The 16,685-nt window shown below is 45.5% G+C and overlaps 1 protein-coding gene and 1 pseudogene across 2 annotated transcripts; both read left to right on the top strand.

Moving 5' to 3' along the window:
* The first annotated feature begins 649 nt into the window (after positions 1 to 649).
* Positions 650 to 2,212, top strand: LOC122420197 (annotated as a pseudogene). The gene has a single exon (XR_006263217.1). The product of XR_006263217.1 is annotated as an interleukin enhancer-binding factor 2-like (transcript).
* A 4,857-nt stretch (positions 2,213 to 7,069) lies between these two features.
* LOC122420180 (cationic amino acid transporter 3-like) lies at positions 7,070 to 15,536 on the top strand. The gene is given in 12 exon segments (XM_043435026.1): positions 7,070 to 7,439; positions 7,999 to 8,157; positions 9,170 to 9,347; positions 9,547 to 9,659; positions 10,024 to 10,246; positions 10,426 to 10,565; positions 13,025 to 13,127; positions 13,314 to 13,393; positions 13,396 to 13,506; positions 13,708 to 13,874; positions 14,141 to 14,249; positions 14,415 to 15,536. Coding segments are annotated over 12 exon segments (1,875 nt in total). The 3' UTR covers positions 14,537 to 15,536.
* The last annotated feature ends 1,149 nt before the right edge of the window (positions 15,537 to 16,685 follow it).

The raw sequence follows: 16,685 nt of genomic DNA, 5'->3' as shown, positions 1-16,685 counted from the left end.
CACTCCACTGTTCTTACTTGAAAAGTCCCATGGACAGAGGAGCCTGGTGGGCTACAGTCCATGGAGTCTCAAAGACTCAGACATGACTGAACACACACACACATGCCCAGTGTTTTAGCATGATAGTCTCTTGATGCAGACCAGAATCTAGTCAACCCTTCACCAGTACCTCTGTCCCCTCACCACTCCACTTCCTGCTCTGATGTTTTCCTTCCTCAAGAGAAAAGCTCATGACCACTTACATTATTTCCCTTCCCTGCCATGGTGCTCAGCTCTCCCAACAAACAGAACTCCTTGAAGAAGTGGATGAGAAGGACACCTTCCCCTTTATCCTCTTCATCCCTTTGTGCAAGGCTGGATGCAGGTGTGATGCTTGTTAAATGCTTTTGTTGCTTGAATTAACAGCAGAGATTTTAAGCCCCCACATTCTGGTTGGCACACAGCAGACTTGGGAGTTCCCCCCCATTGGAGTCTCTCAGGTCATGTGCAGAATGTGAAAGGCTGAGTTGTGTAAGAGGATGGGAAGGACGAGGGTTGAGTGTGGTCCCCAGGTTAACAGCCCGTACTTCTCAGGATCCTTGATGATCAAATGAATTCGTGTTCACAGAAATAAGCAATAAACAATCTATAATAGGAATCGGAAAGAGGGCCTCCATTGTTCGGGATCTAGGACACCATGAGGGGTGACAGAGGCCGAGGTCATCGCGGGCGCTTTGGTTCCAGAGGAGGCCCAGAAGGAGGGTTCAGGCCCTTTGTGCCACATATTCCATTTGACCTCTATTTGTGTGAAATGGCTTTTCCCCGGGTCAAGCCAGCCCCTGATGAAACTTCCTTCAGTGAGGCCTTGCTGAAGAAGAATCAGGGCCTTGCTCCTAATTCTGCTGAACAGGCCTCTATCCTTTCCCTGGGGACAAAGATAAACAATGTGATTGACAATTTGATTGTGGCTCCAGGGACATTTGAAGTGCAAATTGAAGAAGCCTGACAAGTCGGACCATATAAAAAGGGAACTATGACTACAGGACACAATCTGGCTGACCCGGTGGTGATCCTAAAGATTTTGCCAACACTGGAAGCTGTTGCTGCACTAGGAAACAAGATCGTGGAGAGCCCAAGAGCACTGGATCCTTCTGAAGTTTTGACCGTGCTGACCAATGAAACTGGCTTTGAAATCAGCTCTTCTGATGCTACAGTGAAGATTCTCATTACAACAGTGCCACCAAACCTCCGAAAACTGGACCCAGAACTCCACTTGGATATCAAGGTGTTACAGAGTGCCTTAGTGGCCATCCGACACGCCTGCTGGTTTGAGGAAAATGCTTCTCAGTCCACAGTTAAAGTTCTCATCAGACTGCTGAAGGACCTGAGGATTCGTTTATCCTGGCTTTGAGCTCCTCACTCCTTGGATACTTGACCTACTTGGACACTATGCCGTGATGAACAATCCCACCAGACAGCCTTTGGCCCTAAATGTGGCATACAGACGATGCTTGCAGATTCTGGCTGCAGGACTGTTCCTGCCAGGGTCGGTGGGTATCACAGACCCCTGTGAGAGAGGCAACTTCACACAGTCATGACTCTGGAACAGCAGGATATGATCTGCTACACAGCTCAGACTCTGGTCCGAATCCTCTCACATGGTGGCTTTAGGAAGATCCTTGGCCAGGAGGGTGATCTTGCTTCTGAATCTTGCTTCTGAAATATCTACCTGGGATGGAGTGATAGTGACACCTTCAGAAAAGGCTTATGAGAAGCCACCAGAGAAGAAGGAAGGAGAGGAAGAGGAGGAGAATACAGAAGAGCCACCTCAAGGAGAGGAAGAGGAAAGCATGGAGACTCAGGAGTGACCTCCTTATCTCTTCACTGCCCCCTTTCTGACCCAGGGGGAAGACTGGAGCCTAAGCTGACTGCTACTGGGCTTTATGTGGTGGCATTTCTGAGGAAGTAAGGGAGACAGGAAGGAAGATTTTTAAAGAAAGACTATAGAAGGAAGTGTCATTCCACTGGGTTCTGAAACTGTCTTAGTAATCAGAAGTCTCCCGTTTATGACCTGTGCCATCCATCTACAGTGAAGCAAGATACTTAACTTTTCTTCCTAATATTCTAGAATCCCCAGCTCCTGAAACCTCTCTCAGCCATTACTTTGTTGTTGAAATGTTGTGAACTGTTAGTGTTTGGATTTTTTTTTCCTAAGAAAAAGACTAAAGTACTTCCTAGTAGGAAAAAAATAGAATAGGAAAGAGTTTTCTTTGAGTCAAATTGAGGGCTATAGCAAGGGAGACAGTGTAACTGTCTCCCTTATAACTGTCCCCGATAACTCTGACTAACTGCTCTGCTGAAGGGTAGTGTCCAGCATCATCTTACACCTTATCCAAACAAAGAACTCACAACATGATGGGGTGCATTTCTTCAAGGTTTCAAAAGAGAGAGACTTAGTACAGAGACAGCAAGACAGCAGTTCCCTGGTGTCTGGGAAGGGAACCTTATCTCACAGGGAGTGTTAATACGGACGCCATGAGAAGGGAGTTGCTCATTCTTATCTTCAAAACAGATGTTCTTTACCTCAATAGTTAAAGCAGATGAGCTGTGAGGGTCAGACAGGCTGTCTTAGTTCACAAACAGTTCAGGCTAAGCCATGGATAAGCCAAAATGACTTCCCCATTTCTCAATATGTTTTCATCTTCTCCATCACAAGCAGATAAAAATCTTAGAAGTTTGTGATCCAGCAATTCTACCTCTGAGGATATACTTGAAAGAATTGAGAGCATACCCTGGAAGAGACATTTGTAAACTCCTGTGCATTGCAGCGTTATTCATAATAACTAAAACATGAAAGCAAGCCAAATGCTCATTGACCAAGAAATGGATAAGCCAAATGTGGTGTATACCCATACGAGAATATTCTTCAGTGTTTGAAAGGAAAGGAATTCTAACACATGCTATGACAGAGAAGAACCGAGTGGATATTCTACTAAGTATATAAATCTCACAGGAAAGGACATGTGTTACATCATTCCACTTAAATGAGGAACCTAGGGTTGTCAGACTCATAGAGAAAGAAAGTAGAATGGTGAATGTCAGGAACTGGGAAAGGAGAAGGGGGAATTGTTGATGAATGGGTACAGAGTTGAAGTTTTGCCAGATGAAAAAAGTCCTGGAGTCTGGCTGCACAAAATTTGAAGGTATTTGACATGGCTGAACTGGAAACTTAAAAATGGCTATAATGGTCAATTTTATGTTGTGGGTATTTTACCGCACACACACACACACACAAACCCTCTCAGGACCTCCCCCTGAGGGTAACCACAGAGGAGTCAAGGCTGATAGCAACACGGCAGATGCTCCCCACCCGCCCAGCCCCATCTCCACCCCAACAACCCAGGGATAAGGACTGTCTTCTGTGCTCAGGACTTCCCGCTTCAGTTCTTGGAGATGTCTCAGCTCCAGCCCTGCATGGCTTAACCTCAGCCTCCCTGACTGACCCAGTGCTCCAGGCTCTGCTCCAAGGATCCAGTAAGTCTCAGGTCACCCTCTCCTGTAGGAGACTGGGAGCTGAGTTCACATCCTCCCAAAGAGACCTCTGCAACCCCAGAGTGCAGGAGGTCAGCCCGGCTCCTGACTGAGGATGGAGAGGCCCATTTTCTAGATGAAAGTGTCTGTGCTGTGTGTGTGAGTGTGTGTGTAAGGAAAGGTAGGGGAGATGGATCAGTGCTCTGAGGCTCAAGACAATTTTTACTCATGTTCAAATAATACTAGAGGGTACTTATGTGAAGAGTTGGATACGACTGAGCAACTAGGCACACAACACAAACACAACCCTTGTATAGGTCTTATGATGTGGACCACTGATTTCAGTCTCCTGTATACTGCTGGCCCTTTGGGTCTATGGGTTTCTATTCTGTTGACTTTGGGGCAACTGTAAGGGACTTGAACATCCACAGATTTTGGTAAACGTGGAGATGAAGACATGGTGACATATTCAGTCATTTTGGGGTTTGCTGCAACCAGTAACTGTGAAGCTAGTTCTGTTATTTATCATGGGCAGCAATTTATTTAAATGATAGTAAAGTACATATAATGTAAATTTAGCCAACTTAATATGTATGGAGTTGAATAATGTTAAGTATATCTACATTTTTATGTAGCCAATCTCTAAAACATTTTAAAACTGTGCTCTCATTTAACAATAACTTCCTAATTCAGCTTCACCCCAGGCCCTGCTGCTGCTGCTGCTGCTAAGTCACTTCAGTCATGTCCGACTCTGTGCGGCCCCATAGACGGCAGCCCACCAGGCTCCTCCGTCCATGGGATTTTCCAGGCAAGAGTACTGGAGTGGGTTGCCATTGCCTTCTCCAACCCCAGGCCCTGGCCAATCACTATCCTGCATTTGTCTCCATGGCTTTGACTCCTCCTTTGATTTCACAGAAATGAAATCACACATTATTTGTATATTGGTGAATGGCTTATGTCACTTAGCATAATGTCCTCAAGGCTCCTCCATGTTGTTGCATGGGTCAGAAGTTTCTGCCTTTTAAAGGCTGAATAATATTCCACTGTATGCACAGACCACAATTGTGTTTATCCATTCCTTCATGGATGAACATTTGGGTTGCTCCCAACTTTTATCTACTGTGAATAATGCTGCTATAAACATGAGAATGCAAATATCTCTTTGAGACTCTATTTTCAATTTTTGGGGCTGTATACCCAGATGTGGAATTAGTGGATCACATGGTAAATCCATCATTAGTGTCTTGAGGAACTCTCATATTTTATCCATAGCAACTTCACCATTTTACATTCCTACTAACAGTTCCCAGAGGTTCATTAGTAGCATTTGACAAAGAAGAAAACAGAGGTCCAGAGAAGTAAACAACTTGTTCAGAGGTAGTGGAGAAGGCAAGATTCTAATCATAGTTTCCTGGATTTTTGAGTACTTGCTCTCAACCAAAATGTGACATTGGACTTTTGAATATCATTAGGCAGAGACCCCCTCACAATAACTGGTGGTCACTGTGTCAGCCTAGTCCTGCAGAGCTGTGTAGTGAGGAGATATTTCAGGCCCCAAAGAAGCAGCAAAACAGAGTTCTGTCATTTCTGATTCAGAATGAAGGTTAGTACTCCCATTCCTCTAGGCACTTGGGAGTTGTAGGGAAAGAGCAAATTAGCCAAGATGGCATGGTCAGTCTCTCTCACCCCAAGCCCTCTTGCTCTTGCCCCATGTTTTGTAAATAGTGATTATGTAACAGCAGAGATTACTTATAGCACTGCACATGCCTGTCACAAGGTACTCGATTGGCCACCAGTGGCTTTTGTTCTGTAAGTATATATACAAGCTCCCCCTGGAAAGCCCTGGAGGTTGTGTTCTCCTATGGCAGTGTTATGTCCGCATTAGGGCTACGTTACATGATGTTACAGCTGCTGCATCAGCCAGGAGAGAATAAACACGTCTGCAGTTCCTACGGCTCCTTGCATCTTCTGCTCCTGCCTTGCCTACCCTGGGTTCATCAAAGAGTGTGCACAGTGGGATACAGTGAGACAACTGGTGCTGGGAGCAGGTTCAGTAAGACAGGAGGCCAGTCTGGTTTGACGCTTTCACTGAGCTGGGCTACACCTCCTACAAATTCCGTCTCCTTCTGCCCGGACTCAGAGTTCTAATTTCTTTTCACACTGCAGGCAGTGAAGTATAAAGCTACCAGGTTTCAGTATCCTTGACAGCACAATGTATGGAGTCTGAGCTCTCTGATTATTCAGAGAGTCATGGCACACTTATAAAGGAAGGGAGGGAAAAATTATAGCAACAACAATAATAAATTTTCCCTAGTTCTGTAGAAGAAAAGAGGATAATGAGTCGTGCAAAGCTTGTGCAAAGTCAGACAAGTTAATACAGAGCAGAGCTGGATTTGAACCAGCTGATCTGGTTGATTTCAATTCAGAAACAAGCATTCTTATCCACTTGTGCGAGTGTGTGTTATGCATGCTAAGTCACTTCAGTCACGTCCGACACTGGAACCCCATGGACTGTAGCCCTCCAGTCTCCCCTGTCCAATTCTCTGTGTGTGCATGTGTGTGTGTTAATCACTCAGTCATGTCCAACTCTTTGCGACCCCATGGACAGGACCTCTCCAGGTTCATCTGTCAATGGGATTCTCCAGATAAGAGTACTGGAGTGAGTTCCCATTCCCTCCTCCAGGGGATCTTCCCAACCCAGGGATTGAACCCGGGTCTCCTGCATTTCAGGCAGATTCTTGACCATCTGAGCCACCGGAGGAGCCTGGTCTGTCATTGAACTCATACCAATTAAGCATCTACTGTGTGCCTGGCACTGGGTTTGAGGCTTTTGCTTCTGTAGGGGTGGAAAACTTTTCTTTCTAGGTTTCTTGGCTGGTCTAAATAACTAAATTGACATAAGACAGATTAATACATTTACAGAAGCCCCTTAAAAAACTCTGAGGCTCAAAAGCACTCAGGCATTTAACGCTTATACACTCCCCTGGGCTAAGGAGAAGGGGGTAGGGATCTGGGGCTTCAAGGAGGAGGAAGACAACCCAAAGGAGGATGGGAAGAGCGAGTGTCTGATGAACAAATGTTTGCTCCTCTAGGCGGAGGAGCAATTTAATTTTTCCTGAAATTAAAGTTCTCTCTGGTGATAGCTCTCTTCCTGGCATAGGCAGTATAATCTACATTATTTTGAGCAGTTAAGGGAGAGGCAAGGAGCTTCTCCTGAGTCTGCTTGGTCTTAATCATCTTTAGCTCAAAACAGTCCACTTGCCAAAAGAGCACATTTAGAGGAGATAAAAAAAAGAAAGAAAAAAAACCACCACTCCCCCTCAGTTCTATTCAAGCAATGCTTCCAGTTACTTTGAAACATATTAAATGCCTGATTTATGTTTGAAAAACCAAAGCTCAGAGGTGGAGAACTTGGCCCATGTGTCCTTGTACTGTCTGCCCCTCATCACTCCATTGCTCCGTGGGATTGGACTCCCAGGGCCAAGGGTGGATGGATATTCTTGATGACTTTGTGTCTTGTTTTCTCAGCAGACTGTAACCTCCTCAACTCCCATCTAGGATGCTGCGTCAGTATGTTCGCCAGTTTCGTCAGGGGCTGGTCCGCAGGCGGCCACTGGAGCCCCGGGAGGAGTCTGAGAGTCGCAGAGCTCCTCTGAGCACCCTCGGCCTGGTGATCTTGGGTGTGTGCAGGACTCTGGAGGCCGGAGTGTATGTTCTGATTGGTGTCACGACTCTGCTCATAACTGGACCAGCGATCGTCATCTCCTTTTTGGTGGTCGCCCTGTCTTCAGTGTTGTCTGGACTCTGCTATGCCGAACTTTGCGCTTGGGTACCACGCTCTGGTTCTGTGTATCTCTACAGCTACGTCACCATGGGAGAACTCTGTGCCTTCATTATTGGCTGGAATCGCTTACTGTATTTAGTGGCTGGTGAGATGATAGGGAGGGGGATGAAGTGGGGCTTAAGAGTCAGTAAACTAGGAGGGTAACTGGGGTCTTCACTCATTCATAAAGACTTTGTTATGGAGCTTGTAGAGGGAAGCTCCAGAAAGCCCCACAGCTTCGCTGTACTGAGCTATCCTTTTTTCTTAAAACATGGGCCAAGAACCCAGAGGAAAGGGCACTGTAGGGGTGGGTGAGAGGGAGGCAGTTCCCACAGGCTCTTCCCCTCACCATATAGAAGTCTTTGCTCAGTTGTTGCCTTCAAGGGATTTTCCTTTACTACTTGATTTAAAATTTCAACACTCATCTCTCAGCCCTCCTGGTTCCACTTCCAAGAAAAGTGTTCTTTTCTTGCACAACTTTAATCTCCTCTTAACATTAAATAGTTGACCTATTTTTTGAATCATCTGATTCTTCTCTCCCCCATCCCATGAAAAGAAACTATTTGAGAGTGAGTATTTTGTTTGTTTTCCCCATAAATACATCCCAGGGTGCATTGTAGGGGTTTAATTATTGTCCATTAATCTCCATTCTCCTGCCTCTGCAGCCGCTTCCTGCTTGACCAGGGCTTGGAGCTATGCCTTTGACAGCCTCATTGGGAACCACATCTCTCAGGCGTTAGAGAGAACTTTCTCTCCACATATGCCCTCTTTCCTGGCCCCGTACCCAGACTTCATTGCCCTGGGCCTGGTGCTGCTGATGACTGGTGAGAAGGGGTGAGACATAGGATGGGAAGAGTGGGGTTTGGAGGGGGAACTGGTGTGGGAAAGCTGTGGGGTGGCAGAAGGTAGAATTATGGCTGGAAAGAAGGATCGGGGTTATGAGTAAGGGCGGCAAGGCACATAGACCATTGCTTTCCCACCCTGGCACCCTTGGCAGTTTGTGATGCTTCATCTTTTGGTGTTGAGAGCTGTTCTGAACTTCACACTGTAGGGTTTTGTTTTTGTTTATTTATAAATCATAGTCGAATGTTGAGTTGCATCCCCAGCCTTACTCACTAGATACTGGTGCTAAATTGTCATCATTAGAATGTCTCCAGACATTGTCAAACGTCCCTTGAGTGACAAAACCACCCCAGCTCAGAATCATTTACTTAGAGTGACAAATTTCTTCCTCTCTGTTGAGACCAGATTTTTTTTAAATTGAGAGGCTATTCTCATAGCATAAAACTGATTTATTGCCTTTCCCAGTTTTATTGAGATATAATTGACTTACAACATTGTATATGTTTAAGGTGTACAAAGTGATGATTTGACAGCCGTGGCTGTGAGATGACTGGCACAGTAAGAAATTAGCCATCTTAAAGTGTTTGTGTCTGCATGGTTGCTCAGTTATATGCAACTCCTTGCGACCCCATGGACTGCAGCCCATCAGGTTCCTCTGTCCATGGGATTTTCCAGGCAAGAATACTGGAGTGTGATCCAGGGATTTTTCCTGATCCAGGGATTGAACCTGCATCTTCGGCTATATTGCACACAGATTCTTTACTGCTGAGTCACCAGGGAAGGCCCTTAAAATGTAGAGTTCAGTGGGACTTAGTACCTTCACAGTGTGGCAACCATCATCTCCATCTAGTTCCAAACATGTTCATCTCCCCAAAAGGAAACCCTGTGCCTACTGAACAGTCACTATCCACCCATCCACCCCACCCCCACCACCCTCTAGCCCTGGCAACCACTGGTCTGCTTTCCGTGTCTCATATTCCATCTTTCCCACAGGACTATTGGTTCTGGGAGCTCGTGTGACAACCCTGATTTTCAAAGTGTCCACAGGCTTGAACCTTTTTGTTCCCATCTTCATGATCCTCTCTGGCTTCATTAAGGGAGACCTGCACAACTGGCAGCTCACAGAACAGGACTACAGATCAAACACATCCGGATCCAGCAGCACCTTTAGGTCAGGAGGGTCCTCTTGGTAATACATGGGTGGTGGTGGCACAGAGCCGGGAACATGGTGGGGACTGAAGACATCTGGGCTGGTGGATCCAGATGATGGGGGTCCTGAGCCCATGACTTGAGGTATGAAGGGAGGAGCCCAGTAGAAGTGGCTGAACTCACCTCACCCATGTTTTTCATCTCTCCTTCTCTCACCATAGCTTGGGCCCTCTGGGTTCTGGAGGGTTTGTGCCGTTTGGCTTTGAAGGGATTCTCCAAGGAGCAGCTGTACTTTTCATCTCATATTTTGGTGTTCATGGCATGGTCATTGCAGGTAACATGATCATTGTGTGTCCCATCAGGGGTGTGGCCACTGGTTGCGCTGCCCTTGGGCACAGGGCTTGGTAGAAGGTAAGACCCTGAGGCTGGGAGAGATTGAGGGCATAGGAGAAGGGGACAACAGATGATGAGATGTTTGGATAGCATCACAGACTCAGTGGACATGTGTTTGAGAAAACTCAGGGAGCTAGTGAAGGACAGGGAAGCGTGGCGCGCTGTAGTCAATGGGGTTGCAAAGAGTCATACACGACGGAGTAACTAAACAACAGAAGCCTGCTTTTGGACTTGCAAGAGGAAAGGGGATTTTCTGCTTTCATTCCAGCATCTTTCCTGACCCAGTACTTCCTCCTCTCCTGCAGGGAAGGAAGCCCCAAATCCTCAGCGTTCCATCGCCTTGAGCATGGTGATCTCCATCTTCATCGGCTTTCTGGCGTACTCTGGAGTTTCAGCGGCGCTCACCCTCATGGTGCCCTACTACCAAATTTACCCTTACAGCCCCTTACCACAGGCTTTCCTCCAGGTCGGATGGGACCCGGCTGGATATGTCATGGCTGTTGTCTTACTGTGTACCCTTTTATACAGGTCAGTGTCCTGGTTTTCTCCCCATCTACCATCAGATGCTCAGGTACCCCAGCCCTTGTGGTTGAGAGACAAGAGGAAGAATACTATGCAGACAGGAACCATGTAGACTAGGAACCAAGTGTGCCCTGGTCTCTCCTGCTTCTGCACATCCTCACACATCTTTCCATTTTCTCTTCCAGCTTCCTATGCGCCATGGTCTCCATGTTTCAGTTGATCTGCGCAATGGCAGCTGACGGGCTCCTTTTCCGAGTTCTTGCCCAGATCCACTCCCGTACAGGCACCCCCATCATGGCCATCTTGGTTTCTGGAACTCTTACAGGTGAATAGAGGAAGCCTTTTCTTTCCTTTTTTTTTTTTTAAATAATTCTATGTATTTATTTTATTTATTATTTTTTAATTTTTTAAAAAGCATATATATTTATTTTAAATGATTGATGATTGCTTTACAAAATTGGTTTGATATCTGTCATACATCAACATGAACCAGGCATAGGTACACCTATGAACCTTCCCTCTTGAGTCTGCCTCCTGCCTCTCACCCCTTGAGGTTATTACAGAGCCCCAGTTCGAGTTTCCTGAGTCATACAGAAAATTTTCATTGGCTGTCTATTTTGCGTGCATTACTGTATATGCATCCATGCTACCCTCCACTCATTTCACCCTTTCCTTCTCTCCTGCCCTTGTCCGTCAGTCTTTTTCCTATGTCTGCACCTCCATGGCTGCCCTGCAAATAGCTTCATCAGTACCATCTTTCTAGATTCCATATATATGCATTAATATATGATGTTTGTTCTTCTCTTTCTGACTTACTTCTCTCTGAATAACAGGCTCTAGGTTCATCCTCCTCTTTATTTTTTATTTATTTTTTTACAAGTTGACTGCCACAAACCTAACCTGGTTTCATCTCTACAGGTTCTCTGACTCAATGAGGGATGTGTGTGTTTGTACAAAACAAAACAGGGAACTTTCTTTCCTGACATTCATAGAGCCTCTTCGTGTCTCAGGTCTTTTTAGTTTAGTTTTTTTTTTTTTTTAATTGGAAAAAATTACAAGCGTATGGGGGAAAGATTAAAAGTAGGAAGGATAATCAGTGAAAACATTTGGATTCCACTCCAAATCTCTATATAGATTTGTGTACCCGTCCATAAATAGTATATATTATTACACTTAATACACATCTCTTTTTAAACATTAAGTGCTTACACAATCTGCTTATATTTAAGATTGTAACTTGAAGACTGTTCCCTTGCGGGTGGCATTAACCTATATAACTTAATTAAAACCAGTAAGTGCTTACAAAATAAGTTTTGTTTTTTGTTAATGGTACGAAAGGCCTTTGTTTACAATGGTAAACGGAAAAGGGGAGGATACACAGCTCCTGCTCCTGGGGCGGTCCACAGCCTGGGTAACCACCCTCGAAAAGTCAAAATAGGTTTTGAATAACCTAATCTACTGTCCAATAGGTTCTGCCACAATCTAATCAGCTTTCTGTTGCCATTAAGACTTTTACTATTCTATTAATATGAAGCAGTGGTTCTCACACTTGAGCAGACATTGGTATCCCCTAGAAGGTTTACAGAAACAGGCTGCTAAACCCATCTTCAACGTTTCTGATTCAAAGGTCTGCAGTGGGTACTGAAAGTATGTATTTATAGTGCATTACTTTTGCAATAAATTATAAATTACTGTAAAAAATAAATACCAGGCAATGCTGATGGTGCTGGGACCAAACTCTGAGAACCAACCTCTAGTATGAATACTGCACTAGACCCAGTTCTTTCCGCCACCCAGCACCTTGGGAACCTCAGGATCCGCCGGAATGCGCCCACACATAAAATAACTAAACGGATTCCCCATTCCGAGCGGGAACTAAGATAAAACGAACCTACATCCGGCGCCTGGCGCATCCCAGTACGTCATTTCCTACCCATGAGACCCCCCCCCCCCCCCCCCCCCCCCCCCCCCCCCCCCCCCCCCCCCCCCCCCCCCCCCCCCCCCCCCCCCCCCCCCCCCCCCCCCCCCCCCCCCCCCCCCCCCCGCTCCCGGCGCGGTCCACTTCAGGTCCCTGACGTGATTAAGGACCGGCCCATCCTCCTCTTTAGAACTGACTCAAATGCGTTCCTTTTTTTAATGACTGAGTAGTATTAAAAAGCAGAGACATTACTTTGCCAACAAAGGTCCGTCTGGTCAAGGCTATGGTTTTTCCAGTGTTCATGTATGGATGTGAGAGTTGGATGGTGAAGAAACCTGAGTGCCGAAGAATTGATGCTTTTGAACTGTGGTATTGGAGAAGACTCTTGAGAGTCCCTTGGGCTGCAAGGAGATCCAACCAGTCCATCCTAAAGGAGATCAGTCCTGGGTGTTCATTGGAAGGACTGATGTTGAAGCTAAAACTCCAATATTTTGGCCACTTCATGCAAAGAGTTGACTCACTGGAAAAGACCCTGATGCTGGGAGGGATTGTGGGCAGGAAGAGAAGGGGACAACAGAAGATGAGATGGCTGGATGGCATCACCGACTCGATGGACATGAGTCTGAGTAACCTCCGGGAGTTGGTGATGGACAGGGAAGCCTGGCGTGCTGTGATGCATGGGGTCGCAAAGAGTCAGACACAACTGAGCAACTGAACTGAACTGAACTGAGTATTCCATTGTATATGTATATTCCACAGCTTCTTTATCCATTCATCCATTAATGGATCATTCTTTCCTATGAACAATTTCTTTAACATGAATGTTTCCAGGGACTTCTCATTCCTTCCCCCAACCCTCATTCTAGGGTTCACAGCATCACTCCTCAGGATCCTTGATCTGGTGAAACTCATGTCAGCCGGTGTCCTGCCTGCTTACACCCTTGTGGCGGTTTCTGTCCTTGTCCTCAGGTGAGACCCACTAACCTTGGCTGAGAGCCTTGGACTCTCGGGGGTGGTGGGGAGGTGATCCTCTTCTGCCTTCTTGCTGCCTTCTATATGTCTCACTAGGCTTAAGGCAAGAAAGAGGTAGATTACATTGTCTGTGTTGAATGGGTAGGGACTGCTGTGAATACTGCCCTGATATCCCTTCTTCAGGTACCAACCAGACCAGAATTTAAGCAAGAAGGGGAAAACAGAGAAGAGAAATGAGACTTCTGATCTTGAAGCAAGTCCTTCACTGTACCTGAAGCAGGACCTTTAAGGATTCTAAAGAGTCTGTGGTTCCCTACCAGCACCACTCCCACCAAGATATCTGGGCAGATTGTCTATGGATGTGCCTCTCTGCTTGGTGAGCAGTGGGATTTCTCTTTGGTCATATTTTGAAATTGACAAGATAGGTTGGGATTCTGTGTCTTTGGCAGTTGAGAAGGGGTCTTGGAGATATGATGGCCCTTCCTGAGGTGGGCAGCCTGGGGAGGGGTGTGACCCCAGGTCCTGACATCTTTGTCTTCTGGGTCCAGCCTGTTCTTCTCCACCTTGACCCTTGCAGTTCTCCTGCTGTCAACCCTGAGCCTGATCCTGGCCCAGTGGCCCAGCCAAGTGTTCTCTGGAGACCCGGGGCTCACAACAGTGGTGCTGTTGCTGCTGCTGCTCATCACTGGGGTCACAGTCATCATCTGGAGGCAGCCCCAGAGCCCCTCTCCTCTTCTGTTCAGGGTAGGTGACCTTACGTGCCCAGAGTGTCCACCTTGAGTGAATGAAGCCTGCATGCTTGAGGTTTAAACATCTTTGTTGGACCAGGGAGTAAAGAGAGTTGCTAAAACCAATGAACCCTTCCTGGATCCACACTCACTGCTTTACAGACCCAATCTGGGCAGGCACTGAACACATAGCCTGAGTAAGACTGGAGCCTTCCCACAACCGTGGGGCAGGGTCTCCCTTTCAGACGTCTGGACTGTGTTCAGGGATGACTCTGCCCACAGATCCCTGCTCTGCCTGTCCTCCCACCGGTGAGCATCTTCATGAACATTTACTTGATGATGCAGATAACCTCTGAGACCTGGATCTTATTTGGCATCTGGATGGCAATTGGTAAGAGGCTTTTTTGGGTGAAGAGTCCTCTTGAGGGACCGAATCCAGTCCTCTTCCTAGAAGCCCTCCCCCAAACTGTCAGATGCCGTAACAGGAAGCCTACTGGGCATTTGTAGGTGAGGAGAGCACCTACTTTCCCTTCTCACTGTCTCATTTTCTTGCTAGGATCTGTCATATACGTAGGATATGAGATCCGACACAGCTTGACAGGGAACAATCATCAACAGCCACCAGCCTCCACCCCCCAGACTCTGGATGAAAACATCCCCAGTGCTGAATCTGCCTAACCCAAGGAAATTGATGCTATGTGGAATCCCTCCATTCCCTGGAGGTATCTTCTGGTTTAAGAGGCACTTTGAGCCTCTGTGGAATGTGAACATGCGATGCATTTATTGCTCTGTATTTATTGCCATTGGATGTATATTTTTAAAGCAAACTTTTAAAAGCATAATAGACATACTTAAAAGTACATGCTTTCTAAGTGTGTAGGAAAATGAATTTTCACAACAAAATTACTGCAGTGTAGCCAGTAACCAGAGGAAGAAATAAAATATTAACCAGACATGTGAGAGACAACTTCTTGTGACTCTTCCCAGCAAGAACACAGAGACTGCCATTTAGGAAGGAAACACAGGTAACTACATATTTTGTCAAGACTTACACTTTAAACATTACAACACAAACAGACTGGAAGTAAATGTGCAAATAGTCACACAAGAAAGTCAGGGTAGCTGTATTACTATCCAAGTAGACTTTGAGAAAAAGAGAAATAATACAAATAAAGTGAATTATTTCACCATGAAAAGAGAAATGGTTATATGTCTCTTTTCTCCCAGCTTTACTGAGACCAGTGTTACATTGTGTAAATGATTGCTTTTCATTAACTTTCTATCTCAGATTCTTAGAGTAACTCAGTTGAGCTGATGAAGAAAAGTTCTTAATTAAAAAAACCAACCAAACCAAAACTCCTACATTGCCAGAGGTGGGGAAATGGGGTTATAGGTAATGCTGGCTGATAAATGGTTACTGATGGGTGTAACTAAAAGGTAAGAAGTTAAAAGTATAACTAAAAAAGAATTTTTAGTGTAAGGAAAAGTTAGTAACTTTTAGTGTAATGGAAAAAAAGAGTGCAACCAAAGTGCAACTAAAAGGTAAGAAGTTATCTTGGAGAGACAAGACAAAAAGATGTTGCTACAGAACAGAATGCTCAAAATCAAGATTATGGACATTCAAGAAGCTGGTAAGAATGAAATAGAGGATTGTTTGTGGGAATGAACAACTGAAGTAGAGTGAAGGGAGAATGGATGTCAAGAAACCAAATACAAGTTATTAGATGAATCTAAGAATAAATTGAGGAGGATGAATAGAATTTGGAAAATCACTACCTTGCAAGAGCTAATGAAATTACAGGCTTAGGATGCAATTAATGGAGACTGCACCTTTTGGGTAAAACTTTGATAGAACAGGTTGACACCACCTGATTATCATTCTTCCTTATTGACGTGGGACAACCAGATCTCACATGATACCCAATGTGCGGTAAGAGGCAATACACAACACTGCCCATAAAGTAGTCCTGAAGAAAATCTGGATGAGAATTAATCACGTCTTTAGATCAACTACAAGCTCATAGCAGACATAGGGATGGATTCACATTTCAACTGAAAACTTCATCAGCCAGGGACTTCTCTGGAGACTGTGGGTAGGGATGGGAGGGGGAGGGGGTGATGAGGAGATAGGTTCCATCCCTGGTCGGGTAAGCCACATGCCAAATGAAGCAGCCAAAACTAAAAGTCAGCCTGATCAGAATGTGTGTAATTCTCCAGGAAAGCAAAACGGTACACTTCTGTAACAATCAAATTATATAACCCACAGTTAATACAAGCATACCTTGGAGATATTGCTGGCTTGGTTCTACAGAGTTAACATAAAAGAGAGTCAGACAGTTTTTTAGTCTGTTTGTTTCCCAATGCACATAAAAGTTGTGCTTAGACGACACTGTAGTCTATTCGGTGTGCAATAGATTTCTGTCCCCTCCCCCAACAAAAGCTAATATACATACTCTAAGCTCCTTGGCCCTTTTCTGTTCACCTTCTTAGACCTTGATCATAAAGATAAGATCATTAGGAACCATTTAACTTAGCTCCTGATTTCTGCTTTCTTAAATATACACAGGGGCTTCCCAGGGGGCTCAGTGGTGAAGAATCCACTTGCCCATGCAGGAGATACAGAAGACATGGGTTTGATCCCTGAGTTGGGAAGATCCTCTGGAGAAGGAAATGGCAACCCACTCCAGTATTCTTACCTGAAAAATCCCACAGACAGAGGAGCCTGATGGGCTACAGTCCACAAGGTCATGGAGAGTCAGACATGAGTGAGATATGCATGCAAATATATGCAACACCTTAACTAAACTGTTGATTCATCTTCTGGACT

Source organism: Cervus canadensis, chromosome 18 (genome assembly GCF_019320065.1).
Source record: "Cervus canadensis isolate Bull #8, Minnesota chromosome 18, ASM1932006v1, whole genome shotgun sequence".
Lineage (NCBI taxonomy): Eukaryota > Metazoa > Chordata > Mammalia > Artiodactyla > Cervidae > Cervus > Cervus canadensis.
The sequence above is the reverse complement of the archived record's forward strand: the minus strand, read 5'-3'. Positions and strand labels throughout refer to the sequence as shown.